This window comes from Haemaphysalis longicornis, unplaced genomic scaffold (assembly GCF_048455015.1).
Source record: "Haemaphysalis longicornis isolate Haplotype H1 unplaced genomic scaffold, Haemaphysalis longicornis Haplotype H1 scaffold_9, whole genome shotgun sequence".
In the NCBI taxonomy this organism is placed as follows: domain Eukaryota; kingdom Metazoa; phylum Arthropoda; class Arachnida; order Ixodida; family Ixodidae; genus Haemaphysalis; species Haemaphysalis longicornis.
In genome coordinates, this window is record NW_027526460.1 from 140,540,550 (window position 1) to 140,567,436 (window position 26,887).

The 26,887-nt window shown below is 50.7% G+C and overlaps 1 protein-coding gene across 1 annotated transcript in view; it reads left to right on the plus strand.

The window, feature by feature from the left end:
• Nucleotides 1-865: 865 nt before the first annotated feature.
• Nucleotides 866-26,887, plus strand: part of LOC144152275 (uncharacterized) — a 68,291-nt gene continuing 42,269 nt past the window's right edge. Inside the window, exons 1-7 of the mRNA XM_077683511.1 lie at nucleotides 866-2,520; nucleotides 7,003-7,135; nucleotides 9,232-9,396; nucleotides 12,598-12,674; nucleotides 14,916-14,964; nucleotides 16,044-16,168; nucleotides 26,577-26,663. Coding sequence (XP_077539637.1) covers nucleotides 1,129-2,520; nucleotides 7,003-7,135; nucleotides 9,232-9,396; nucleotides 12,598-12,674; nucleotides 14,916-14,964; nucleotides 16,044-16,168; nucleotides 26,577-26,663 — 2,028 coding nt within the window. The 5' untranslated portion in view covers nucleotides 866-1,128. The remainder of the gene's footprint in view (nucleotides 2,521-7,002; nucleotides 7,136-9,231; nucleotides 9,397-12,597; nucleotides 12,675-14,915; nucleotides 14,965-16,043; nucleotides 16,169-26,576; nucleotides 26,664-26,887) is intronic.

The window sequence follows — 26,887 nt, forward strand, 5'->3', positions numbered from 1 at the left end:
CTATAACATGTATACTATTCCCGCCCTTTGCTGCTTCCGTTGAATTCCAATCAGCAGTGTTCTTGATACAAGCGTATGTCTCCTCACGTGATTATAGGTTTAGTGGTGCAAATAAGGCCAAATGTTTAAGAAAACAGTTCTAGATAAAGCGTATGCACATAAGCATACCTGTTGGGTGTTGGGGACTGCAACACCAGACGTTTCAATCAAAATTTTCTATAATTTTTTTACAATAATCTTCCCCGATGTTTTAATGTTTTTTTTTTTTTTTTTCTTGAACTGTGCAAACTGTAGGCCTACCGATGGAAGTTCTGTGGTTCCCGGCACGGAATGGACACGTATCGCGCGTTCCGACAGTCTCGTTAATGGCTGCGTTTGTGTTCTGCGTGCTGCAAAACCAAATCTGACACATTATTGTCGCATGAATCTTATTAAGCAGGGGGGTGGGGGGCGGGAAGCGCTACTAGCGCTTTACCGCGTGGCCCCCCTTTTCTTCTATCCGGCTGTCCGTATGCCCCCCCCCCCCCCCCCTCCCCCTCTTTACCCCCACCTCGCATTCTTCCTGTGACGTAGGGTTTCATGCTATATGGAACTTCAACTACATGTCCTGTGCAAATGAGGTGAATACTATCAACTTCCTGCGCTACAATCACAGCCCCCCTCTAAGCTCATATCTCACGGTGTTCAAATCTCCCGCTTCAGTACGCGCCCGCTTCGGGATGTGAAAATGTCGACGCCACAGACAAACTTATCCTTTTTTACATTCTTTAGTTAATTTTACTACCATTGGTGGCAACAAAGGTTGTTAATATATGTTAAACATAAATGCTTTCACTCCGGCCGCGCCACGTTTGCCGTACTTCACCAACTTCACACTCGACGCACGCCAATAGCTGATCCAATCCTCTAAACAATACGCCATGTTACCGAAAGTCGCGGTACATTTCCTGCGTTCCACAACTTTGCGAGCGTAGAGAGAAAGGAAGAAAGAACAGTGCTTATTCTGGTCACGTATACGTTTACCGGCAGTAGAGTCAACTAAAATTTGTAGCGCAGGAGAGACTCCGCCAACTTTAAAAGCCCGGGATCGTCCACGCGTCGGCGTAGTCCCTTCACGGGAGGGGAATCATGCCTCCGCGCCGAAATGTTGCGCGGCGAGGCCGTAAAACAGGGCCGTGGACCAGGTGCCCTCCAGATTCAGAGAGCGCAGCTGCTGCCGATGCAGAGCAGAGCGGGAGCAACGCGACCACTGCCGTTGCCGTTGCGGAAACGTGCTCCAAGCCCGTGACCGGCGCCAAGAAGGCAGAGGCGAAAAAGACGGCGCCGTCGCAGAAGCCAGCTGGACCGAAGACCTCGGCCGCTGCTCCGCCGAGTTCCAAAAAGAGGAAGCCGGCCACTCCGGAGCCCGTGGAAGTGGAGGACACGACTAACGGCACCGGCGGCGAAGCTTCGGACGACGAAGTCGAAGGCGACGATGACGCGGCGTTCGAGGCCCTAGTTCTGGACGCGGATGACGACGACGAGGGCTCCCCGAGTGCCGCCGAAGACCAAAAGGCGGGCGGTGACCGAACGAGCGTCAGCGAGGACGACTCGAAGCCTGCACAGCGAGAGGAGAACGATGCCGGGGACAGTTCCGACGGGAACGTTGACGCCGGAGGGGACGCCCCCGACGCCGAAACCACCGCCGAGGCAGAAGCGTGCGTCGAGATGTCTTCGGGTAAATCGGAGGCAGAGAATGAAGCCGCCGACGAGAGCGCGCAGAATGCAGAGGGCGAAGAAGGAGGCGAGGAATCCGAAGACGTCCAGGGCGCCGACGACAATGCTGTCGCGATAGAGGAGGACGACGAAGACGAAGCCGTTGATGAAGGCCAGGCTGCGGAAGGGGACGATGGAGGCGTCGAGTACTGCGAGGAGGACGCCGAGGGCGCGGACGAGGAAGGCGACGAGGAGGAGGGGGGCCAGGATGATGGTGACTACGAAGAGGTGGAGTGTCTGGACGACTCGGAGGTCGTCGACGATGCCGACGATGCTGAGGGCGGGGAGGGTGAAGATGCCGAATGCGAGGAGGCTGCAGGAGGAGACGGGCAAGAAGACGAAGGCGCCGACATGGAGTGCGCCGAACAAGCAGAGGAAGACGGCAAAGATGTTGAGGCTGCGGGGGAGGACATCACGGAGGCCAATGAGGATGCCGGAGAAGAAGCTGCCGATGACAGCTTGGTGCTGGAGGAGGGGCCGGCTGACCAGGAGGAGGGTGCGGCGGAGGCTATGGACGAGGAGGGTCCGTCCGGCGGGGACGGCGACGCCTCGTCGGCTGGACAGCCAGTTGAGATGAAGGACGAGGAGGAGATGGTGGATGTGAGCCAGCTGTCGGATCTGTGCCCCGAGGGGCCCCTGGAGAAGGCGGAGAGCATCACGGTGTCACTTCGCCACAGCATCCAGCGATCAGTGCGCCTCCTTGTGGAGCGGCTCCTCCGGGATGCGAAGGGGGAGGGGCCAAAAATGTTCCATGAGGACTCTCAGGTCAGTCGGCTCATTGCGACATTGCAGTCTGAGGCCCAACCAGTGTGCTGCAGTACTCTTAATGTATGCCAAACCAATTTCTAGATTATCGTTGACATGATGAGCGCTTCCCTTTGTCAATTTTAGCGTAACGGAAGGGGCTTTAGGCTGCCTAACAGTACACCTTGTGGACTACATTTTATACTATACTAGCCACCGTGGCTCAGTGGCCAACGCGTTGTGCTGCTGAGCCCAGCGACACAGGTTCAATTCTCGGCCACAGTTGCTGCTTTTCTGATGGAGGCAAAAATCAAGAACGTCCCATGGGTGAGAGTTCATAAAGATCACCGCACGTGGTCAAAATTAATTGGAGCCCTTGACTGCGGCACTATTGCTTGGTGTAGGTTTGGTGCATAGAACACCTAAATATTTGAACAAAAAATCTTAAACCAATGCATGAATGCCAGTAGTATGTCAAAGGTGTGTTAGCCCAAAGTAAAATGCAGTTTCCACATTTGACGACTTGTAAAGGAATCAGCCAGCCTATGAATTTATAACCGCAGCAGTTAAGACGACGGTAAACTATTATGATGATGCTGTGACAGCAAAGAGCATGTAATAAACAGAAATTGCATGGAAGGAGTTTTTAAAACTTCAGTAAAACAGATTGTTGGGCAAGTTGGGGCATACTTGTTCTAAAAGATAGAGTGCAATAAGCACAACAGAAAAGATGCACGAGACAATAGCTTGTCTCATTGGGCTTCTTCTGTGTCTAATTTATCATGCTCTCATTTTTAGAATAAGTCGTTAAAAGAAAGCTGTCAGCCAACTCCTGTCTTTCGAAAGATATGTGTGGAGGAAAGGGGAAAAAAAATGTCACTGCTCTTTAATAGTGAAAACTAAACCTCCCTGCAGAAACTAGCCAGGCTTAAAGGAGCCATGAAGAGGAAATACAACTTTGTTTAATTTGAAAGAACTAGGATTCAGTATCTCACTCAGCTCCATTACAGCCACAAAAGATGTTTTTTTTAATGAAAAAAAAAGCAAGAAGTATTTAAAAACTTTCAAATTTTGTGCCACAGTGACATTTTATGAGCAAGAATGACATTGTACGGGCCAAGACATTGTACGGGCCAACAATAAAACATAATTTTAAGTGTGTTAACTGCACGTTAGCATTCAAGTGATGTGGTCAAATGGAACTAGAGGCCCCATTACAGGCGTCCGGTCATGTGTCGTCGCGACAGGTCAGTTGGGCGGCCACCAATCGCCCAAACAAGGTTCCGTGACATCATAGAAAAGTTGCGGGAAATTGGCTAGGGGGTCGCGACTGCTTCACGGGTTTTCTTTAACATCTCCGTTATTTGTTCAAAGATTGCGATTATATTGGTATCATTGTTATCGGGACTAAGCAGTCTTTCTAATAAACCCAACTTGTATTTTGTCTTCATGGCACCTTTAAAACTGCATCATACAGTAAGTCCTGGTGGATAAAGCTATGGGGATACCCCCCCACAGTGTCTCTCTGGCTAAGGCGTACTGGTGAGCCCAAGGACGGGGGTTTGATTCTCAGCGGCAGGGGCCGCTTTTCTGGTGGAGGCGAAATGTGAAGACACCCGTGTGTTTGAGATTTTGGCGTAGGTTAGAGATCCCTAGGTGGTCTTGATTAATCCGAAGCCCTCTACTGCGGCACGCCTCATTGCCCGTGTAGCGTCGGCGTGTTAATTTCATAATGAAGTTATGGGGATGAAAGGAAAACTTTATTTCAGAGAAAAAATCAGCCGAAGTCAGCACACAGCAGTGTGTTCGAGGTGGGGATAGTGAACGTGAGAGTTGTTTGTCTGTTTTCTGTAGACTGTAGTAAGAACTTTTCTAGCACTTGTGTGTGCAGTGAAGCATTGTTTCATCATCATAAGCCTGTCTATGCCCAGTGCAGGGTAAAGGCCTCTCATATTGAGCTCCTTTTATCCCAGTCCTGTGCTAAGTGTGACTGGTTTATCCCCGCAAACTTCATCTCATCTGCCCATCTAACCCTCTGCCGCCCCCTGCCATGCTTGCCTTCTCTAGGGATCCACTCTGTTACCCTTAATGACCAACAGTTATCTTGCCTTCGCATTACATGCCCTGCCCACGCCCATTTCTTCTTAGTTTCTACTTACGGGAGTTGCCATTGCGTATGTCAGCTGTACATGGCTCGCAGCCAAATGGCAGAATTGTTTTCGATCGACCAATAAGAGACAAGTGATTTGCCCCAGATTTTCGTTAGCCCGATTCTCTTTCCGCACTTGCTGCACCCTGCAAAGCCCTGGCTCTGATCCGAACCGCCTGGGAGAGTTGCAAACAACAAAGTGAGACCAGGATGAGGCGCATGTATTCTTTGTTGGAAGACTGTCTAAAGGAGATGCTGTATGTTTCTGCAGATGATAGGGTCAAGCTTGGGCCCTGTTAGTGATCCATAACGAGACTAGTGGTGCTGAACATTGGACAGGGATGATGAATTGAGCGAGAGAGACCTGACGCACTCATTTTCAGCTGGATATACAGTCGAGTCCACTTATAACAATATTGAGGTGCCATGAAAATATCATTGTTATAACCTATTATTGTTATAAGCGGGTTATGCCGAAAATAACAAATAAAACGTGACAAACAAGAGCATTTAATGCGCAACGATGTCCGCGCGTGCGGGGACAGGAGGATCGAGGCGACAGTGACCACAGAACAGGAACAGTGACAACAGGCAAGGAAAACGACGCTGGTAAGCACCAGACTCGGAACATGTGCAAACGGCGGAGCTGGAGACGTGTTCAAATTAGTGAAGAATAGGGGAGGTCGGCACAGTGCACACAGCGCTGCTGCTGCGGCGGCTTAGGCGCCCCGGTGCTTTTTCTACAGGCGGCGCACCCTCAGAATGGACTGCCCCACTGCCCGTAGAGGTGCCCATCCGGTCCTCCTCCCCCTCCTCCGCGTCGCCGCGGCAGGCGAAAGCAGCGGTAGCATGCGAGCCTCTTCGGCGCGCACTCGCCGCGTGCAAGGCCAAGTGCGCTATCGCCTGGCCGCCGCGCGTATGCTCTCCATGCCCTTTTGTGTAATAGGTGGGGTTGGGGTGGCATTGTCGCAGCATTTTTGCATTTTTGTTTCGTTCAGGGCTGGTTCCAGTGCCCACATTTAATAACCGATATTGCATCATGACAGCATTGTTATAAGCGGTTTATTTTGCCATAGAATACAATGAAAAGGTGACGGTGCCGCGGCTGTCCATTGTTATATCCGATATATTGTTAAAACCGGTATTGTTATAAGTGGACTCAACTGTATTTGAAGAAAAAAAAAAAAAACATCCACATGTGTACATGTTGACGCTCCCCACTTGATGCACACACTTGTAATTGTCTTGGGAAGCAATTCTTTTTGTGATTAAGGACACTGAGAGTGGACTGACGCAACCTGATTGCATCGTAGCTTTTTTTTTTTTTTTGGCTTGTGCTGTTTCGTGAATCGATCTCTCTATGTTCGTTATTGCAAGGCATTTGTCTAAAAAAGGTTCACACCTGCGTGGGCTCTGATGACCTGCTGAATAATCAATCCTTGGCCGGGTTGGTGCCTGGCAAACGTCTTGAGTACAGCGTAGAAGACAAATACGCGTACGAGGAAGGAAATCGAAAAGCGCTGTCTTGTCTGTTTCCTTCCTCATATGCGTATTTGCCTTCTGTGCTGCCCCTCAAGATGCTCTAATGGCGTGGAAACCAAACCTGTTGCTCATTATTCATTTACATTGCCGCAGTTTTTACAAAATGCCCGTGTGTTCATATTTCAGCCCACACTAACCCTTTAAAAAAAAAAAAAAAAGCTTTCCCGGATGGTCAAATCACTTTCTGATAAATTAGTGATAAACAAGCGAAAAGAGCAGCACCAATACAGATAGAAATGAACTTCTGCCTCCCCTGCAATGGAGTGGCGATAAAGATAAAAATCAAGTTTTGCGCACCTCCGTTGCAATCACGCGGCGAAACTGAAACCGCGAAAGGGCGTTGATACAGCCCGCGTGACGCGCTAAAGCAGAACTCCCAAAGTTCTGTCTTTCTCTGCAAGAAGGTAGCACAATGAAACTGCAAGTGCTTCTTGAAAGTCCTAGGAGGTGGCAGCAGCTCCCTTTCCTGTTAGCATGCATTGTCATTAGGGTGTAAAATTTTAAACGGAGGGTCGAAACTGTACCTGTACAGCAAAGACCTTGCGGGACGGAAAACCTCTGCCGTACACATACGGCACAAACCCTCACAGGGTTAAAGATCTTCGGGTGGTGGAAATTAATCCGGAGCCCTCCGCTACGGCAGGCCTCGTCGTCCAGGTGCAGCTTCGGCATGTTAAATGCCGTAACCATTCAATCAGTGTTTGCAGTGCCGGTCATTAATACATAGACCAGTCTTCCCAGTAAACCATTTGCCACAGCAAGGCAGAACATCGCACGTGACGTGTCTCCCTCTCCCCGCCCTGTGTGTGCAGTGGGGAGGCGAGGCGGTGTACGGCTGCAGCCTGTGCAACGTGCGGCTGAAGCACCCCGAGACATTTGACTGCCACGTGGAGAGCACCCGGCACGTGAAGCGCCTCCGCTGGATGTACTTCATGGGCCTCAACAGTGAGTGCAAGCGCCGAGGGGCTGACTCAGGCTGGGGTCATGTACGGCCAGCATTGTTTTGGCTTCCTCTGGGAAACCGTATGGGGTTGTCGTCGTAGAGGATAAGTGTAAAGGTAGGATGTGGACTGGGGGGGGGGTGAGAGGAGGAGGAGGTGGCGAGCTTTTTGCTCCTCCATGCACACAACCTGTTTCTGTGGAGACAAGAGCGCACTTACTGCAAGTGCATTTAAAGCTGCTTCCTAACTCCCAGTTTGGGCAGCCAGCCAGGGCTGTTTTAATGGGGGGCTGAATGTGTAGCACCATACTACATCTACCTCGACACAGAGCCTTGCTGCATGCAGTATGGTGTGTGACGGGTTGCTGCTGCTTTGCTTTTTGCGTCTGTTTCGTGCTGCAGGAAATGATTTGGTTTTTGTTAGCTCTAAAACACGAATCAGAAAAACCATACTCCTAGAAAGACTTTTGTTCGAGAGCTGTACTTGTTCATTGTAGATGGGAATTTAGCCATGGGTTGTTCTTTCCGAGGCCGACCTCGATTGTAGATGCATTTCAAGTTCTGTGCATGGCGGTAACAGAGGTTGTGTAAACTTGGCTAGCCACCTAAGGGGACACAAAACTAAATTTGTTCTTACTTGTGGTAGTATTGTGCACCTGTCTAACCAACTGATTGTTTGACGTCTGGCGGCACGCTCAATGCTCCGACAGTGCTCCATGCTCAGGGCCCCTCCAAAACAGTATCCTGCCCATGCTACTGTTCTTGGGGATGTTATAGCACAGTGCATGAAGGAAACACAGTGTAGCAACAAAATTACGCTGGCTGCGTAGGCAGAAAAGGGTCGGGATGTACAACCTACATCATTTTGCGGTGACATATCTCATTCTGATTGCTTGTGGGAAATAAGAACACCTAAAAGTGTTGTGAGATCTCTGCTTGGGCAACTTTTGTTTTTTGTTCTCGAATTTGTAGCATTGGAAGTTCAACCAAGTACACAAGTCCAGCTGGAGAGTGTGATGATACCCAAGTTTCGGTCAAGGACCACTCCGTTACGTGTGCCTGTTTGAGAGTAGCCACCCTTGAATTTCCTGCAGGTCTTTCCTGCACTTGGTTGCTCCGCGAGGCATTATTTAAACGGAGCGAAGTCTTTGAGGACCGCGATCGTAGGGTTAGCCGAGGGAATTTTGTCGAGTATTCGTTCTAACATTCAGCCTTGTGAGGCGTTTTGGTACCATTCTGGCGAATGATTCTGGAAAGTTCAGTTGAGTCTAGTAACGCGATGTCCATCCAGCAAGTGTTTGCTGCAGATCTGGCATAGTGGCCAAGCCCCCAAAGAGGGTTGTCTGAATGCCCTGCCCTCATGCAGCCCTGGCAGACCCCCATTTCCCGCCGTTAATCCTTTGATGCCCAAAACTTTATTATTTTGCTGAACCGTGTGAGAAGTTTTTTATGATGCAAAAGGACTTTTGGCATCACAAATATGAAGTCAGAAAAAAATTTAGTTCATTAGGAGGGACACACTGGCTGCCCATATATCACTTGAACAAGAGAGCTACCTTGATCAACATGATTTATGGTTCAAGTGAAGACAATAACGTAAAGTTTGTATTGCTGTCATTTGTAGTAACAACAGAATTGCACAATTTCGGCTACCTCTCACTAGCCCATAGAGTCACCCGGGCTCAATGTGAGTTGACACGTGAAAACCATAATTTTTTTAGCACATGGAAGTACGTGTTGCCCTCTCTTCTTCAATTTTTGAAGGTCCGGGATCCTTTGTCTGTTGATAGAGGGTGCGAAATGTTGAAAAAAAAAAACACAAAGTGTGTGAGAAATAAAATATTGTTTGAGTTGTCGCTCCTGAGCAACACTGGGCATCAAAAGGTTAACTGTCACGTACTGTGTGGTGATGGGGAGTAACAGCACTGCAGGCTTCTGAACCGTGAGAGCTTTGCACTCGAGGGCCGTTTTGCAAGAGGGCTGAGGAGCCCCTGGTCAGTCTGTCAGGGTAACAACAGTGCACACAGTGTCAGCGGGTGTGTGGAGACCTCCTCCTAGTGATGAGTGGTGCCCCTTGACCCCCCCCCCTGCCCTGGTGCAGAGGAGCTGCGGGGTGAGTTCCAGTGCCGGGTGTGCCACATCGCGATGCCGTGCCGGGACCACCTGATCGGCCATCTGCGCAGCGACCGGCACATCTGCCTCAGCAAGGCCCTCAGCGTGCACCCCGGCTACACGCACTACCTGCTCTCGCAGCACTTTGACCCCGGTGAGTGAGGCGGGCAGGTCTCCTGCTCCTCCTTCCTCTTCCTCGTGTTGTCGTACAGCCGCTGTGTGGTTGTGGGGAGCTCCAGAATCCTCAGCGGTGGGGCTCCCCTGAGGAGGAAGAAGAAGATGCAGTGGCATAGTCCTCACACTCCGGTGGCTTCTCTTCTCGGAAGCTGTACGCGTGGAGGGAGGAAGCCCCGTCTTCATGCAATCACTGTAGGCTGGGCTGTCCCACCGGTCCGGCTCAGTTTCTCGACCTGACCAGGTATCGCAGGTGTGGTCTGTCTGGCTGTTCGACAGGTTGGTCCTCCTTGAAATACCACACTCCCAACGGGTAGTTTTTGTTTCCTCTCCCACCGTTGCCTGGAGTATCCTTCTCAAGCTGGTGCCAGTAGCTGCGCTACGAGGCTTCAGGTCCTGGAAAAATCAAATTTTCCCGGGTGGTTCTAAATGATGCATCGCTCTTTGTAATACTTCCCGTGGGGCAACTCGTCTCAGTGTAGTTGGCCAGCAGTGCGCGTACCTGGAGCAGGTCTTTCTATTTCGCTGCTGTTCTTGGTTTTAAGAAGGGATACTTTTGTTCTGACAGACCACATGGGACGGTTGTGCCCCTGCTCTCTGAGCCGCCGCCTATGTGCTCTGGGCTGAGGTGTCCTACTCTTGCGATCGGAGGTCCAAATTGCCACAACAGCTGCTCCTCATCGAACTGCACTTGGAAATGTTAAAATGGATCACATCCTGTTTCACTCCAAAGAACCTTGTGGAATAGCTGCTGAAATAATGAGTGGACCGCTTGTTTTTTTTTGTCTGGCCTCTTTTGCGCCGTGTTTTTATGATGAGATAAACCTTGTAGGGGGGCACATTTTGCATACCTTGCACTGTGCAGTGCATCTTGTCTAATAACAGCGCCCTTTGCTTTCCTGGGCCTGTTCAGAGCGACTTGCCTTTGAACGGCCCTCCTTTCTTGGCACCCTTACCAGGCCTCGGTGCAGTGGGAATTCGCTTTCGAACAGCACAAGCCAAAGCAGCCAAGGCTGGTCAAGCCTGCACTGCCTGAAAGCTGGGGGCAGTAATCAGCATTCCTTCATTTAGCTTTATTGATTTGATTTGCAGTCAGTCAGTCACGTAGCCTGTGCGCACAAAAGCAGTGCCCAAGTCCTGTTTCAAAAGGTGGGGAAAGAGAAAGCAGAGTGCAAGAACTGTGCACGTTTTCCGAGTTAACAGAGTAATGAAACGCCTCCTCCTTCACCGAGTCATGCTGTCTATGCAAATATGAAGGACATCCTAAGTCTTGACTCCTTATTTTTTTTGTTACTGTCAGCAGATGTGCAGATGGCCAGAGTTGTGAATGTGCACCGGTTTCCAGCCTTGTTTCTGCTGCTGTTCTGGTTGGTGTCTTCATTGCTTCCCTCTTGCTAACTCTCTGGATCCGGCAATTAGTTAGCGGCATTTTCCAGCGGTCCGTAATGGCCCGTTGAAGCAGCGAGAATCTTGAGTCCCCGTGACAAGTGCACTTTTGGTCCCAAACTGAGATGCCATCATTTCGGCTGGAAGATCTTTAGTTCATTTCAGTCCAGGTTGAGCAGCAAAAAGCCGCAAGATCCTCAGGATCAGGATCAGGATTCCCCGTGGTTGGTTTCTGGAGATGTGAGCTTGGACACGAGTCTGACATCTTGCTGGGGGTCTCCAATATCTGTCTCCATTGTGGCAGCCCTAAAGGATCACTGGGCCTCTTGAAGTGTTGGAACCACTCTTGAGGGCATGCTTTTGCGTTTAATTAAGAATATGCATTTATCCACCTGGCATTTGTCATACGGAAAGCCCTGTGGGTTGTTCTTCGCTCCCTCACCAAGTACCGCTTGTATTCCCTGGAATGCTGTGATGTGTGTTACGTAAAGTAATGAGTGGTTATTTCAATGCTAATAGGTCATTGGGCTTGAGCTTCGAGGTTTTCACATTTGAGCGTAGCATTGCATCATAAACGCACCACCTTTCAGCACCATTTCAGTTTGTACTTTCCACAGCTCACGGTAGGCAAGAGCTTGGTGTGTTCATATAAGTACTGTGGCTTCTTTTAATGCCCCTGCACCTTCCCGATCTTAAGTTTGCAGAACAGACACGTTAGGAAGTTAGCCAATCGTATTGCACCATGGCTGTTCCCTGCTCAGTGCTGTCAGCCATTGCCCGAAAGCAGCTTAGGTGCTTGCTTGATGGTGTAAAAGGCTGCCTGAATGCCCTATGCTAAAGGAGGGGGGGGAGATGTGGCCAGGGAACAGGAAGCTAGCAAAACTGGAAGGTGGGGTAGTTGGTACAGCATGTCTTCCGGAAGGTGCTCAATACAGCACTTCTGTTGTGCGCCTTTCTTTCGTCCTGTCCGTTTCCGCGCTGTTTTTTTCCTAAAACAGCAGGGTAGCTTTGACTGTTAGGAAAGGATGAAAGAAAGTCTGCCCTAACAGCACCAGGTCCTCTCGTATGTACCCGCAGGCCCATTTCCTACAACGCAGTGCCGTTGTGGGATGGGAGTCTAAAGATCAGCTGGCCTTCTGGGAGCGCCGGATGGTTCCAAAGTGTGGCCAATAAAGTGATTTCACACCCTGTGTACACAGGTGGCTTTGCTGCACTCTTCACTTGTAAGAAAAAAAGAAAAGAGTCGCCTTCAAGTTGGCCCTTGCGATCATGCGAACACCATTCATTCGGTTTGCTGGGGGGTTGGGGGTAGCACTGCCGATGATGACTGCTACCCTGTTCCTCCTCTGTCTTGATGTCGTGTGAGTGCAGAACGTTGTGCCCCTCCGTTTTCTTGCTCTGTCTAATGCGTTGCCGGCTGCCCGAGAGGGGCGTAGGTGGGGGGGCCACAGCGGGGGGGCCATGCAGTGCCGAAAGCACCCCCTCCTTCCCGGAGCCTGGCATGAAGGGATGACTGGCGGCTGGGAGGACAGGACACTGCAAGGCTTCCTCCACAGCCTCCACCGGAAGCGGTCGTCTCAAGCCAGCGAGGTGGACGCCTGGAAGTGGAACACGCTCTGGGATGCCCTGTCGTCGGGGGACTGCTGCCGCCGTCGGGGGTGCACGACCGCCTGCCCCCGCGGAAGGAGCTCCCCTTCTGCGGGGGCCAGTGGTCACACCTTCCTTCCCGCGGACGACGGCCGTCGTTGCTGGAGGCTGACGGCTGTGCACCCTGTTTTTCTTTTCTGCCCGGCAGCCACGGTGCTAAGCATGCTCCAGTCGCAGCAGCCGGTCGCCGGAAGCCAACAGGCGCTCGCCGCTGAAGAGGGGCAGGTAAAACACACCACTTACACGGTCTTTGCTGCAGCCACCACAGTTGTCACTTGACCCCGGGGCCGTACCACTTCGGTGGCCTCCCCTCACGGTATAGCCGATAGCCGAAATGTGTCTACTTGTCTGTGTCACAAGAAGTGCCGGCGTTGAGGCAAACGCTGGCCCTTCTTTCCCCATTCTGAACCTTGCGCGCGTCTTTCACTGCCCTCGATGAAGGTAAAAGGTGGCCGTGACTTTTTGCCGCGAGCTTCTTCATAAAACTGCTGGAATCAGCAATGATTCAGGAAGCATCTGTGGGTTCTGTTAAAGGAAACACTCTGCTAAAGGACGCCTTCTCACAGGGGTACTAACAAGCTTCACTGCTACACAGAAAACTGTACTCTGTGTGCACTTAACTGGGGGAGAGAGCGCTGCTTCAGGGGTCTTGCGACATGCTTTCACACCCGTTGCACTAGAAGCGGGTAGCTGGGGCAGTCATCAGTACACTGTGCATGGTTGTATTGAACAGTTGGTGCATTGTTCTATATGCTTGGTACTAACCGGTTCGCTGGGCGTTATGCCTTCATGACTGCTTCTTTAGCCGTCTTGCTCTTTGAGACTTTCTTAATGGCAAAGCTAGTTTTTACTGTGAGGACATTCGCTGCAACCACCAGTGCATGTGTTCTTCAAGAGTCATCAGCACTGCGTCCATTCACCGGCTGCCGTCAGAGACTGAGCAAGTGCTGCAACTAACTTGGAAGAACGAAGACACAGCCCTGGCCATCGGTTCCACCGTCTCCATGTTCATCGTGGAAAGCCTACGGGTGCCACTGCAGGATCGGCATGAAACGTATGGGAGCGGCTGGCCATCCAGAGCCTTGACTGGTGATCCTGCCAAAGGTTGGCCACAAGAAGATTGTGTGGTGAAAAGTGGCTGCATCGTGTCTCCAAGGTTCCTCAGAGGGCAGTCGGTTTTCCCAGAAGCTGCTGCTGGGGTGGGCAAAGTAACAGACTGTGTGGGCAGGGCTCTCCTGGCTGACCTGAGACTTCGGTCCCTCGACTGGTGACTGGCAAGGGTGTCCTTGGTGCTTGCTTGGACCCTGAGCAGTGCGAGGACCTGTTCAGCAGCGGTGGACCTGTTCAGAGAAGACCTCACATCCTTGCCCGGAAATGTGCCTCTAACGGGCACCTTAACAGACTCTTCTGGTAGAAGCTCTTCAAGCAACGCTGCCCGGTGACATTATGCTGGACGTCTTCAGCGACCCTTCACGGCAACGTCTTGCTGGACCTTCCCTGCCGTACCTCTGCAAGGATGCACTGTGCCTGCATTCGCCTTCAGGACGTTCTGCACAGCCCTGCCCTTCCAGACCTCTTCGAGGGTGCTTCACAAGTGTGTCCAGCCAGTCTGCTTCAGAAGTGCATCGGGGCTGGGGACCTCCTGCTGGACCGCCACATGGTGCGGACTGGCCTGACCTCCTGAAATGTGCAGCAACGTGCCTACAGTGTGCTACCAGACTTCTTTGTGGGCTGTGTCTTGCCGAACACCCGCAAGGGTGTGCCACAGCCGTGACCTGCTAGTCTTCGACTGACAGACAACACTCCAGTCCAGCCTCGGTGCTGGGCCAAGCCTGGTGGGCACTGTGCTGTGTAAGCGTCCAGGTGCCCTGATGCTTGTCGGGGCCAGTGACTGCACGTGTTTTCCCGGTCTGCGCATTGTTCCGGAGTCCCTGGTGCGACGTCTGCTGCGTGTCCTCTGCTCTGGCCGCCCTACCTGGACACCACCGTGGCATCCTGGGGGTCTCCTCCTGGCAGACAGTGTCCTGCAAGACTGGCTCTTGTGTACACGAGGCCTGGCTGTTGTCGCTCTAAGCCAAACTGTCTTCACACAGGGGCGTGCAAACAGTGGCATGCTTGAGCAACCATAAACTGCACTGGTGAAGAAGAGACATTTTAGCTAACTTTTAGGGACAGTAGGGCGCTGAGGCTTCCAGGCGTAGAGGGCTAGTTCTCCTGTCTTTTTTTGAGAGAGAGGAGGAGTTAGTGGGGAGAATGTTGTTTCAGGTCTTGTGTCAATTTTGCAACAAAGGTGCTTTGACACAAGTTGTCCAGTTCCTTCTGTAAATGCAGCATGGATGTCAGGACGTGGGGACGTCGGCCAAGTGCTCGTTTCAGTGGGGGAGCACTCAGGCGCAAGGCCGGAGGGGGAATGGTGGAAGTGTGTGCTCTTGTTGTGCTAACCGCTGCCGCCTTTTCTGAAAACAGGAGCAGATGGGTGACGACGGGCAGAGGGACGCCAGCCACATGCGTGCAGGTGAGTGACACCAGGTTGTTTTGTGCGGCAATGTAAAACGCAGGGGGCTGCAACTGGCCCTTGGGGCATCTCCAGGCAGCCAAGTGTACATTGGCCTCTGTCTGTAGTGCATGATAAGCTGAGCCTGAGGCTCGAGAACTGGGCCATTTGGTATACATTCATAATGATAGAATTGCAAAAACTTGACACGACAAAGAGATGACAACGCGAGCGCTGTGTGTTGTCTTTTCTTTGTCCTGCCAGGTTTGTGCCGTTCTATCGTTATGAAAGTGAGCTTAGTTTTGCAATCAGAGTAAGGGTGAAGAGATGTGATGGGCCGAAAATGCGGGCCTGTTTGTACATATTTTGTACATAAAGTTTTGAAAACAGCGCTAGAACAGGACAACAGAGGTGAGGCAATACAAGAAGCTGACTGAAAAACAAAGTTTATTTTGCTGTAGTGGAATGTGTGCCCTGGCAAAAACACAGAAATAAGCACGAAGTGCGGAGGAAAGAACTCAAATCTACAAAATAATGCCCGTGCGCGCAGATTACAGTCAGTGGTCAATGTAATCATGCTCTTATTTTTAACAAGCCAAAGGGGACCATGCGAAGTGATTAGTCTGTCAGCATGTGCCAGTGCATGCACCATCGGAAAGCGTGTGGTGACAGTTGCGAGCAAGGTCACCAGTAGCGCTGCAGCCATGTTGCAGTACCAATAGATGTTCTTCTGTGTGCAAGCCGTGATTCAGTGGCACAGGCATGGTTTTGGGGACTTTATTTCAATATCTTGTCTTTCTAACAAAGGCATACTTGCAACATTTCTCAGAGTGAGAGGTAACTTTGATACACTCAATTCAAGTCCGTATCGTGGATGTTTGGTCCTCGAGGCGGTGGTGATGGGGTTCGGGCTATGGTGTGAATGTGTGGCCCTGGCAAGTAGGGATAAAGGCGGTTGCATACCCAACACAAAAGTTGTGCGCTCCAAAAGTTTGGAACACAGTTCTCGGAGCTCTGCATTGCGAAAAGGAAAGAGAGGTCGTGGCAGACACTGGAGTCTAGGCGTGCAGTGTTGCAGATATGTTCTGTTCCTGGTGCAGAGAACATCCGGATCCAGCAGCAGTATGGGGAGCAGTACGTGAGGCTGCGCACCACGACCAGGGGTCCCAGCTACCACTGCGGGGTGTGCGACGTGTTGCTGCCACAGAACAGCCGCCTGCAGCTGGTGAGTGCTGCACTGCTCTTGGGGGCAAGGGTTGGGCGGTGGGCTGCGGAGGTCTTATGAGTTCACTGAAAATGGTGGAGAAGCAGAACTTCACTTAACAGGTAAGTCGAGCCGTTCAGTGGGTGGGATCCCTAGTCTAGTCCTCCGATGGTGCGCCTTCTTATTTGGGTCCCAGCTGGCAAGCTCTCTCTCCCACTGTGTGTAGGATTGGGGATTGGATAGAGGTCTGGGTATGACTGGCATGCCCAGGCCATGTGGCAGAGTGTAGCTGGGCTTGTGCAGTGCCTGCACGGGGTAGTATGTTGTGTGGGGGGGATGGCGTGGGGTGTGCACATCTGTTCCTCTGAAGCTGCCTGGGGGTGCCTTCTTGTTCTAAAATGGATTCGAGCCTGCTCACAGACAACCGCGGCATAAAGGTGGGATGTTATAGTCCATTTTGTTCAACACTGGTATCGACAGCCACTCTCGCCGGACTGTTCGGACACTGAAGGTGTTCTCGCCACGTGTGGGGCCCTAGCTTCTGTGGTGGTCACTTCCACCACCTATCGTGCTGAACAAAACTCCTTTTTTCAACATGTGTCATACTGCAGTACAGTCCACCCGTTACAACAGACCCTCTTAATCTGGGAAAAAATGTTTGCTGTGTTCGAAGTATGCAGCATCCAACAGGGGGGAGGGGGTATATGAGCATAAAGTAGGAACTTTGACCAGTTGCATATACATCCTACTCACTATTTGTTCTTTACATTCCTGCAGCATCTCTGCACAGCGTTCATGGGTGGGGGGAATCTCCTAGTGCTGTTTTCGAAGATTAGCGCCAGCATTTGGAACAGTCCTAGCACATGTGGTCGAGTTCATAGAGACGCGGGCTAAGCTGAGCAAATGAAGTGACAGTGTAACTAGGAGCAATTACTAACCAGCCATAAAAACCACTCATGGCCAGCAGAATTCGCCAGGATCTTTTCAAACCCTTCGGGACGGGGCAGGTTTACCCAAAACAGTTCATCAAACAATTTAGATCGCTGCCTGACGTTCCCCCGCATTTTTAATGATTTGAGTAAAACGGCTGATAGGAAATAATCTGATAAACAGCTGTGAAATCGAAAGTTAGACCAGTCGCCGCACAGCCACCGGCAGATTGCACACAATGGATGGGAACCGTCCCCCTGCTTGGGGCATTTCTTACCTCTTTGATGCGGCAGATTGCACACAGTGGATAGGAACCGTTTCCCCTGCTTGTGGCATTCCTTACCTTTTTCATTGAACGGAACGGGAACAGTGCATGCGTGGTAATGATAAATGGTGAACTTCACTGAACCTGAGTTCTTTATTACATAAAAAAAAAAACTACGACGAGGGCAGACTCAATCTCCGGGTGCGCCACCTAGTGTATTCGAAAACACTGTTCTTCAATCTCATTAGAGTCGTGATTTTTGGCAGCGTCCTTATTTTTGGTGGCCAAGTGGACACCTTAGAGAGGCCCATACTTCTGGCGATGGCAGCCTATTTTTCGCCACCCTGAACAGCTTTAATTATGCTTAGTTTATCAGACAGTGAAACCAGCTACCCGGTCGCTGGTTGCCAAAAAAACAATGGCTACCTGCACTCTCTTGGCTTGGCTGTGCCAGTGACCCGTTCTACGCCGACAGTTTTGCCAGACAGTAGTTTTCTCGCCAAAATAAACAAAGAAAAAGCACATAGCGTGCTGGCACTGCAGGAGTCTGCTATTAACATTCAGTTAAAACAATTTCCGCCTGAAATTTAGTCCGTTGTAGCCGATAGTCTGCTACAGCCGGGTCCGTTATGAGCGGAGCGGATTCCCCTTAACTCTTTCGGGACCGCCGGAAAAAGTGATGAAAAAGGGAGGTCACGGTACAAATTTTTTATTACATAAAGCAAAGGCACTATCCTGCCTTAGCATATACCAAAATGCAGCTAATTATATGCTCTTTGACATACAATACCAAGTTTTACTTCAACACTGACGATAGAACCATGAAAAAATCTGAAAGTAAGAACTTCGTAGAAAAACTACAGAAAAAGATGGAAAAAAGCGTTAATATAAAAATATTAAAACATAATAAAATTATTTCAGGATATACAAAATCTAACACAATGCTTTGTTTCTTCATTGAAAAAGTTTGATGCGGCTAGGTGTAACTGGTTTTTTCGTTTTGTGTGTGATCTCTTTGGCACTAGGGCCATGGCTAGGTCGTCGCCCAGGTACACGCCGGGCTCTCGTCTCGGCGAAAACTTCATCCGTTTCTGCACTGGTGGCACGAGATCACCACCATAGGTAGTTAACACCCTAGCGAACAATTATAAACCAGCCAGAACATATTTCGAGTGCACATATTTATTCCAGAGCCAATTGAAACCGAAACCAACACCCACCTTTGAGCGCGATTTGATGTTCCAGGTTGATCGACACCCGAATCCTCACTCGAGCTGAAATCCAATCTCTAAAGCAACATTCCGACTCTTCACTGCCTCTCTTATCATTAAAATCCACAGTAGAAGGCGAAGATATGCGAGACGAGACGAGGCTGATTTGTTATCGCGCTCGCGCGAGTATGACGCCATGTTTGTTTACATTTGAAACCACTGCCCGTCAGAATAAAATATCTGACGCGTTGCCGCCTGGCGATAAAAAAAGAAACTTCACAAAAGAGAAAACTCCAGTTTTCAAACTATCTCCTAGATGTCGCTAGGTGTTCCATCGAGCGAAAATTTGTATTCTGCAGGCTCGCGAAACCATCGATCATATGTGATCGAAGGCCTATGGAGCGGTCCCGAAAGAGTTAAAGTGCATGGGGGACCATACAAACCAACAGAAATGGTCTGCTGTAGCCGGAAGTCTGTTGCCGGATCTGCTGTAACGAGCGTAGACTGTACATGCTACACACAATTTGTTCTTTCTACATGCCTGCAGCATCTCTGAACAGCTTTCACATAGGAGAGAGAGAGAGAAAAGACTTTATTGACTAGTAACGGTCCGGTGGCGCCGATGGCATCATCCGGGCCAGCCCTAGGAGCTTCAGGTCAGGCGTCCGGCGCTCGGCCCCAAGGGGCTCGCGCCGCCTACCCGCTGCCTCTCCAGGGCCTCCCGGACGCACTGGACGACTAATTTCTGGGTGTTGTAGTCTGACGAGGTGATGGCTCTTCGCACTGTTACTGGTAGTTGTCGGATGCTTGAGGGTGCGGGATCTTGGGGTGCGCACTGTAGTATGTGGGCCAGCGTGCCGCGAGTGGCGCAGCAGGCGGTACACTTTGATGTCTCGTAGATTGCGGGGGCTATGTGGCGGCCCAGTACTGGTGTGAGCACAGAGTCTGTCTGTATTTGGCGATAGAGGGTCCCCTCGCTTCGAGTGAGGTTGGGGTGTGGGGCCAGGAACCGTCTCCTGGTGTCTCGGTACCACCGTAGTATGGTGCCATAGTCTTCGAGTGGTGTAGGTAGCGAGTAGGGCACATCTTCATGGGATCTCCGTCCGGGATTCAGGAGCGTGGGGGGAGACCTCTCCTGGGGGGCCGCCCGACTGGTGAGTTCGCGAGCGGCCCGGTCCGCAGTGATGTTGCGGTTGCGGGCGCGGTCTACCCCGGGGGCCTGCTCCTCGTGTGTGGGGAACCATTGCAGTCTCAAGGGGCGGGTGGTAGAGCCTGGAGCGTTGCTGAGAATTCGTGCCGCGATTGCCGCGACAGCGTTGGTACCGTAGTTGCGTATGGCCGATTTTGAGTCACTGAGGATGACTGCGCAGCCGGGGTCGGTTGCGGCGAGGGCGATGGCGATTTCTTCTGCTTGCGCCGGTGTGCTTGCTCAGAAGCTGGCCGCGGTGACTGTGATGCCCGTGCTCGCTGTCACGACCGCTGCCGCGTACTGCCCGGGTCTGGCGTGGTGTGCGGCCACGTCTACGTATCGTGCACTCTCGTCGTTGGCGTACAGTCTACTGAGGGCTCTAGCCCGGGCTTTCCTGCGAGCGTCGTGGATGCCCGGGTGCATGTTCTTCGGAATGGGCGCGATGTGCAGGCGGCGAATGAAGACCAGGGGTAGGGGTTGTGCTTGCGGTGGGGGATCGTAGAGAGGGCGGAGTCCTGCTTTGTCGAGGATGTGGCGACTGGTGGGCGTGCTTGAGAGGCGATTTAGCTGGTTCATGCGTTGGGCTTCAGCAATCTCGGCGAGTGTGTTGTGCACACCCAGCTCAAGGAGACGGTCCGTTCTGGTGCATCTGTACAGTCCTAGGCTCTCGCGGTATGCCTGGTGGAGGGCCGCGTCTATGCGTTGCGTCTCCGCCGCCGTCCAGTTGTGGTAGAAAGGAGTGGCCTGACGCTGTTTTCGAAGCTTAGCACCGACACTTAGAAAAGGCCTAGCAAATGCAGCCAAGTCCGTAAAAATGCACTCAAAGCTGAGCAAATAAAGTGAGAATATAACTAGGAGCAACTACTAACCAGTTACAAAAATCAGTCAAGGCCAGCAGAATTAGCCAGGGTCTTCTCAAACTGTTCGTGGTGAGGCAGGTTTACTCGAAACCATCTGAGAAACAATTCGTATCGCTGCCCGACGTTTCTCCTAGGCAGCTTCCGCATTTTTAATGATCGTAGTCTTGTCAGTAAAACAGCTGATACAAAATACCCTGATGGACAGCTGTTAAATCGAAAGTTAACTCTTTCGAGACCGCCGGAAAAAGTGATGAACAAGGGAGGTTTGGTACAAATTTTTTTTTACATAAAGCAAAGGCACCATCCTGCCTTAGCATATACCAAAATGCAGCTAATTATATGTTCTTTTACATACAATACCAAGTTTTACTTCAACACTGACGATAGAACCATGAAAAAATCTGAAACTAAGAACTTTGTAAGAAAACTACAGAAAAAGATAGAAAAAAGCGTAAATATACAAATATTAAAAAAGAATAAAATTATGTCAGGATATACAAAATCTAACACAATGCTTTGTTTCTTCATTGAAAAAGTTTGATGCGGCTAGGTGTAACTGGTTTTTTGTTTTGTGTGTGATCTCTTTGCCACTAGGGCCATGGCTAGGTCGTCGCCCAGGTACACGCCGGGCTCTTGTCTCGGCGAAAACTTGATCCGTTTCTGCGCTGGTGGCAGGAGATCACCACCATAGGTAGTTGACACCCTAGCGAATTAATATAAACCAGCCAGAACATAGTTCGAGCGCACATACCTACTCCAGAGCCAATTGAAACCGAAACCAACACCCACCTTTGAGCGCGATTTGATGTTCCAGGCTGATCGACACCCGAATCCTCTTTCGAGCTGAAATCCGATCTCTAAAGCCGCATTTCGACTCTTCACTGCTACCCTCATCGTTAAAATCCACAGTAGAAGGCAAAGATATGCAAGCCGAGACGAGGCGGATTTCTTATCGCGCTCGCACGAGTATGACGCCATGTTTGTTTACATTCGAAACCACTGCCCGTCAGAATAAAATATCTGACGCGTTGCCGCCTGGCGGTAAAAAAAGAAACTTCACAAAAGAGAAAACTCCAGTTTTCAAACTATCTCCTAGATGTCGCTAGGTGTTCCATCGAGCGAAAATTTGTATTCTGCAGGCTTGCGAAACCATCGATCATATGGGATCGATGGCCTATGGAGCGGTCCCGAAAGAGTTAAACCAGCGGGCTGCGCACAGCCAGCAGCAAATTACACACAATGGATTGGAACCACTCCCTGCTTGAGGCATTTCTTAACTTTTTCATTGAACGAAACGGGAACGATGCGTGTGTGGGAATAATAAATGGTGAACTTCACTGAACTTGAGTTTTTATTACATAAAAAATACTGGCGAGGGCAGAGTGAACCTCCGGGTGCACCACTTAGCATATTCAAAAGTGGTGTTCTTCAATCTCACTGGGGTTTTGTTTTATCGGCATCGTCCTTGTTCTTGGCGGTCAAGGGGACCGTCTGCTTAGACAGGCCGGTGCTCCTGGCCGTGTCGGCCTGTTTTTTGCGATGTTCAACAATTGCACTTAGTTTATCCAACATTGAAGTCAGCTACCTTGCCAATGGTCACGCAAAAAGAAAAAAAAAAAAGAAAAATATGACTACTGGCACTGGTTCGGCTTGGCTGCACCAACGACCCATTTTTGGATTGGATTAGATTCGTAGCTATACCCCTTTGAAACGGGGTGACTATTCCTGGGAAAATCTCATGAGTGTCATAGCTGGTTGATTACATTTCCGCACCTACCCCTCTCCCCTTTAGCGTTTTCCACACAAGCTATCGTCAGAGTCCTTCAATGCCTTTCTGGTCATGAAACTTCACCATCATGCTATGGGAAAGCTTCATATGCTGCCGCGCCGCGTCACTCGTGTTGATCGAAGGGCAGCCGGGGGCGGGGTCAGAGCGCGCTTGGCAGGGAACGGACCACGGAGTAAGATAAAACAGACGCTCGCCGCCTTATCATTCTGTGAGTGGTGAAAAAATTTGGTGCGAACGGGCATGCTGCTACTGCGTTCCTGCCTGCCGGTCTGGCTACAGAGCAGCAGCGGCCACCCGATGCCCTCCGATCTGCGGTGGCGCCACTCGCGGTAGCCTTTGTCCCCGTACGAAGCTTGGCCGGGAGTTTCATGACCAGAGAAACATTGAAGGACTCTGCTATCGTCCAGCTCCTCCGCACCTCCAGTCTACGCTTAGTCCGGCCATTGATGGATGCCACTGCTTCTCGATCACGTTCATCGCTAGTGGTCGCCGTGTCCCATGATGGCTTGGGGCTCCGGCCGCGGTCATGGCAGCGCGTGTTGCACCAACACCTCTTTTTCACCGCACAGTTCACAGATGGCACTCTCTGCCAATTTATTGTTTGGAGAAAAAATTTCTTATATCCGTCTGCATTTTCTTTTTACTAAGGTCTTTAACAATCAACTTGAAGAAGGCATAAAATTGTGTGCAGGTGATTTCACGAATGTTTTTGCCTGCCACTGGACACCCCAGCACGTTGAGTGCCAGGTGTGTTTCAGCCATCGTGGGCAGCAGTGGTCAGTGCGTTTCTTTCTTGGGTCTTTCTTGGTCCGCCTCATGAAGGATATCCAGATTTTCCTTAAATTATGGGGGCTTTCGCTTTTGCGACATGTTGGGGATGAACCATGCTCCTGAGACGAGCAAAAGCTGGGCAAGCAGTGCAAGTGTGCGATTGTGTGCACCTCTCCGAGGCGAAAAGAGCAAGCAAGCACGGGTCGACAACAGGCACACAGACACAGAATGGCAACGAGCGTCCCGTATTAAAAAAAAAAGCGAGGGTCAGGTCAAGGTGACATGGGGTGGGGGTGGCGGGCATGCTGCCCTTACCCCACGGCTGTTGAATGCACGCTGGCTCGAGTGGTCTCAAGGATACTTTGTACCTTCCTCCCCTCAACGTGCCGAGCATGGTCTGGTCCTCTTGACAGAGGGACTAGTGAGAGATTACGTGGCCCCATGATGTAGCAGGTTGGGCTTGGCAAAGTTGGATCCCACCCAGATCATGCTGTCTCCACTGGCTTGACTGCTCGCAGTTAATCATTCATTCGTATGGTCCGCAGCAGTGCAGAAATGCATTTGGAACAGCCAACATTTTTCGTATTGTAAGCAATACATTTCAGCTAGGAAATACGAATTCGTCTCACACTGAAATTCGTACCAGCTGTGATCACAGGGATTTTACTGTATTGGCATTTAGTCAAAACAATTTTTGCCCAAAATTTAGTCTGTTGTAGCTGATAGCCTGCAATAACCAGGTCCGTTATGAGCGCTGTGGAAAGAAACCAACAGAAATGGTCTGTTGTAACCAGAGGCGTGCGGAGAGTGCGCAGAGTATGCGCAGGGGGGGCAAAGTCTTAGCGCTGCCCCCCCCTTCTTACATGAACTCTCGACCTCTTCCCACTGAAGGCCTTTTTGCGCCCCCCTTCAGATGATTAGGGCCCCCCCCCCCCCCCCCCTGTGCATACGGAAGTTCGTTGCTGCCGGACCCGCTGTAACGAGAGCGAGCTGTACCTGAGGTAGACACTGTCCATCTTGTCATCTTCTGCTCGGCCTTGTTTCTGTTTCTGCCATGCAGTTGTCTGTTAAGCTAGCTGATGGGGCCATTGCTTCAGAACGTCAACTCCTATTGGTCACTTCTGGCCCTCTTTCACAGAAACAGATTGGAAAGTCATTGTGGGTATGTGTCATTTCTGTCCTCCCCTTGGGTTTGTCATCTTCTTTTTTGTGCGTTACACATAGCACCTTGTAGTGGCGTTGTGTGTGTTTGGACGAAACTTTATCACCTGGCATCCGTGCTTTGAAACTACATCTGTTCCTGTACCTCTGTTGAGCACAGTACGGGGACTTGTTTGTTGCTCCAACAACATTCAGTGTGCCGAGCTTTGGGTGTCCCAGCGTCAACACCATCCCTGCTTCCTTCCAAAATGTCGTTTTGAATAGGGCCATGTCTTTTGCGACTTCCAGGCAGGTGGGGCCACAGGTGAAGCCGCCACTCTTGGCTGTTCCTTAGCATGCCCCATTGCGCAATGGCGATTGCCTGTGCATAGAGTTTCATACTAACATGTGGGCACTACTGCCATGGCAGCTAGCAGCATTCCTCTCTTACTTGGCTTTGCTATACTCGGTGACAACTTAAGAACGGCACCGGAAGTTGCCGCTGTGCCTTATCACCGTAGCCGGATGTTTCTCCGCGTGGCACAATTAGGGCATTACTGGGAATATTTTGAACATGGCGTGAGCCGTTCCCGTGATTTTTTGGACTTAGTGGGCTCCTAAACGACTCCAGTGATGACAAACAAACTGCGTGAGACAAGGCAGACGATATCACGCATTCATAGCAAACCCCTTTCAAAACGCGCGCGCACTGACGTCACGGGTCCGGCGCTTTGGCGGAGTGATACACTACATGAGGTGGTGCTGTTCTTGAGTTGTAACCGAGTATAGCCACGAGTTCTTTTTTCTTGTTCATTTTGCATGTAGCTTCTGAATGAACCTGGCAAATAAATCTTTTGGGGCCCCACTTTTTATAATAATGAAGCAACCTTAGATGATCTTTTACAGTTTTTCTTTTTTGGTAGTCGCAAGTAGCTTTCCAGCGTTTTCATGAGGCGTGCCAGGGAGAGGTGGAACATTCCTACCCAGCACATGACGGCGCGCTCGTTGAAGTGCAACTTGCCTTGACACTACTGCCAGATGTCCCTCTGGTATACAATAAAGTTCCAAGTGAACGCCCACCCCAGAAACATCGTCCACCCCCTTTAGGGGCGAAATATTCGATCTACTAAAAGACCCCAAACATCGCCCACCCCCTAAAATCGATGGCTTTAGCGCTGATGAGTGAACAAAATAAACGTGAATCATCTATTCATGTGTTGATGAAGACACTTATTTGTCCTTTCCGCACTTGAGCTGAAAGTTTGCCCATCTTGTTTTTTTTTAGTGCTATCTCCGCAGTTTTGGTTGCCGGTGCGGCCACTTTTTTCTAGTTTTTTGCACCTGACCCGAAAGATCGCCCATCCCGTATTTTAATACAAAAGTGTTTTATGCCGGGATCCACCAAGATCTGACTAACGTCATATCCCTCACGGAAATGTCATCGCCAGAAAAAGTTCCATTGACACAGCTGTGTTAGGGTTTGAGCCGGGAACTCCGTCGTTGCAACGGGAAGTGTCTGGCACTTTACCGACAGCCCTGTGAGCTGAAGCGCAGACAGTTGTATGAACGCGCCATATATCCTTCCTATAACCTCCTCCATTTAGATGGTGCTGCCGTCTAAGAGAGGTGAAGCAAAGTAGTGCATCACGATGCTAATGAGTGCCAACAGTTGGCGCCAGCTGAGCTCGTCACAACGCAACCGTCTGCCGTACACTCCACAGAGCAGGAACGCAGTGGTCGCGCATTTGCCAAAGCGACGCGCCAGTCGTCGCTTGCCAAGCACACCCACAAGACAGCCCCACTAATCATGCTCTTTCGCTGCAGTGGACCGTGAGTTCACCAAACAATTCGCTGGCAGCCCGTTTGGTTTCGTTTGCATGGTTTGCGAGCGTGTGTGGTTTTATTCGGGTTTACGGAGTGCTCCGGCACGTGCAAACCAGGGTCTTATGCTGGTGCGTCTAACGGTGCCATACCAACGAAATATAAATAGCGATGTGCAAGTTCATATCGATGCAGAATAAACATTCCACTGATCCTGTGAAGGCACAGTTCACTTTTGTGTTTTACCGATTCCTATGAAAGAGGGCTCAACCACGTTTTTTCACTTGATATCTCTGTACCTTTGGTGCGCGTTCTTTCAGAACTTTACGGTATTTTAGTACAAAACTCTGTGGCACTGTGCGGTGGCAGTGCGCCGACTATGGGAACGAGGTTCACTCAGGGCCGCAGAATGTCGTAGCGGTCTCAGACGCGTCCTCTGCCTCTCTCTCGCAGCACTACCAAGGCAGCATGCATCTGAACCGGCTGGAGGAGCTGCGCTCTGCCAAGAGGCAGCAGCAGAGGGAGGAGCGTGAGAAGCAGGTGAGTGTGAAGAAGATGACTAATTTTCACCGAGACAAATTTTGCTGGGGCAGGGTTTGACTGTAGTCTCCAGTCTAGTGCAGTGACAACCTTAATGGCCCTAGATGCAGCAGCGTCCTCACCTGGACCGCTGGATAGCTTGTCGCACGATTGGCTGACTTCTCGGCGCATGGCTCACGAAATTCTCTGGGAGCCAGAAAGGCAAGCAGTCTCGCCACAAACAT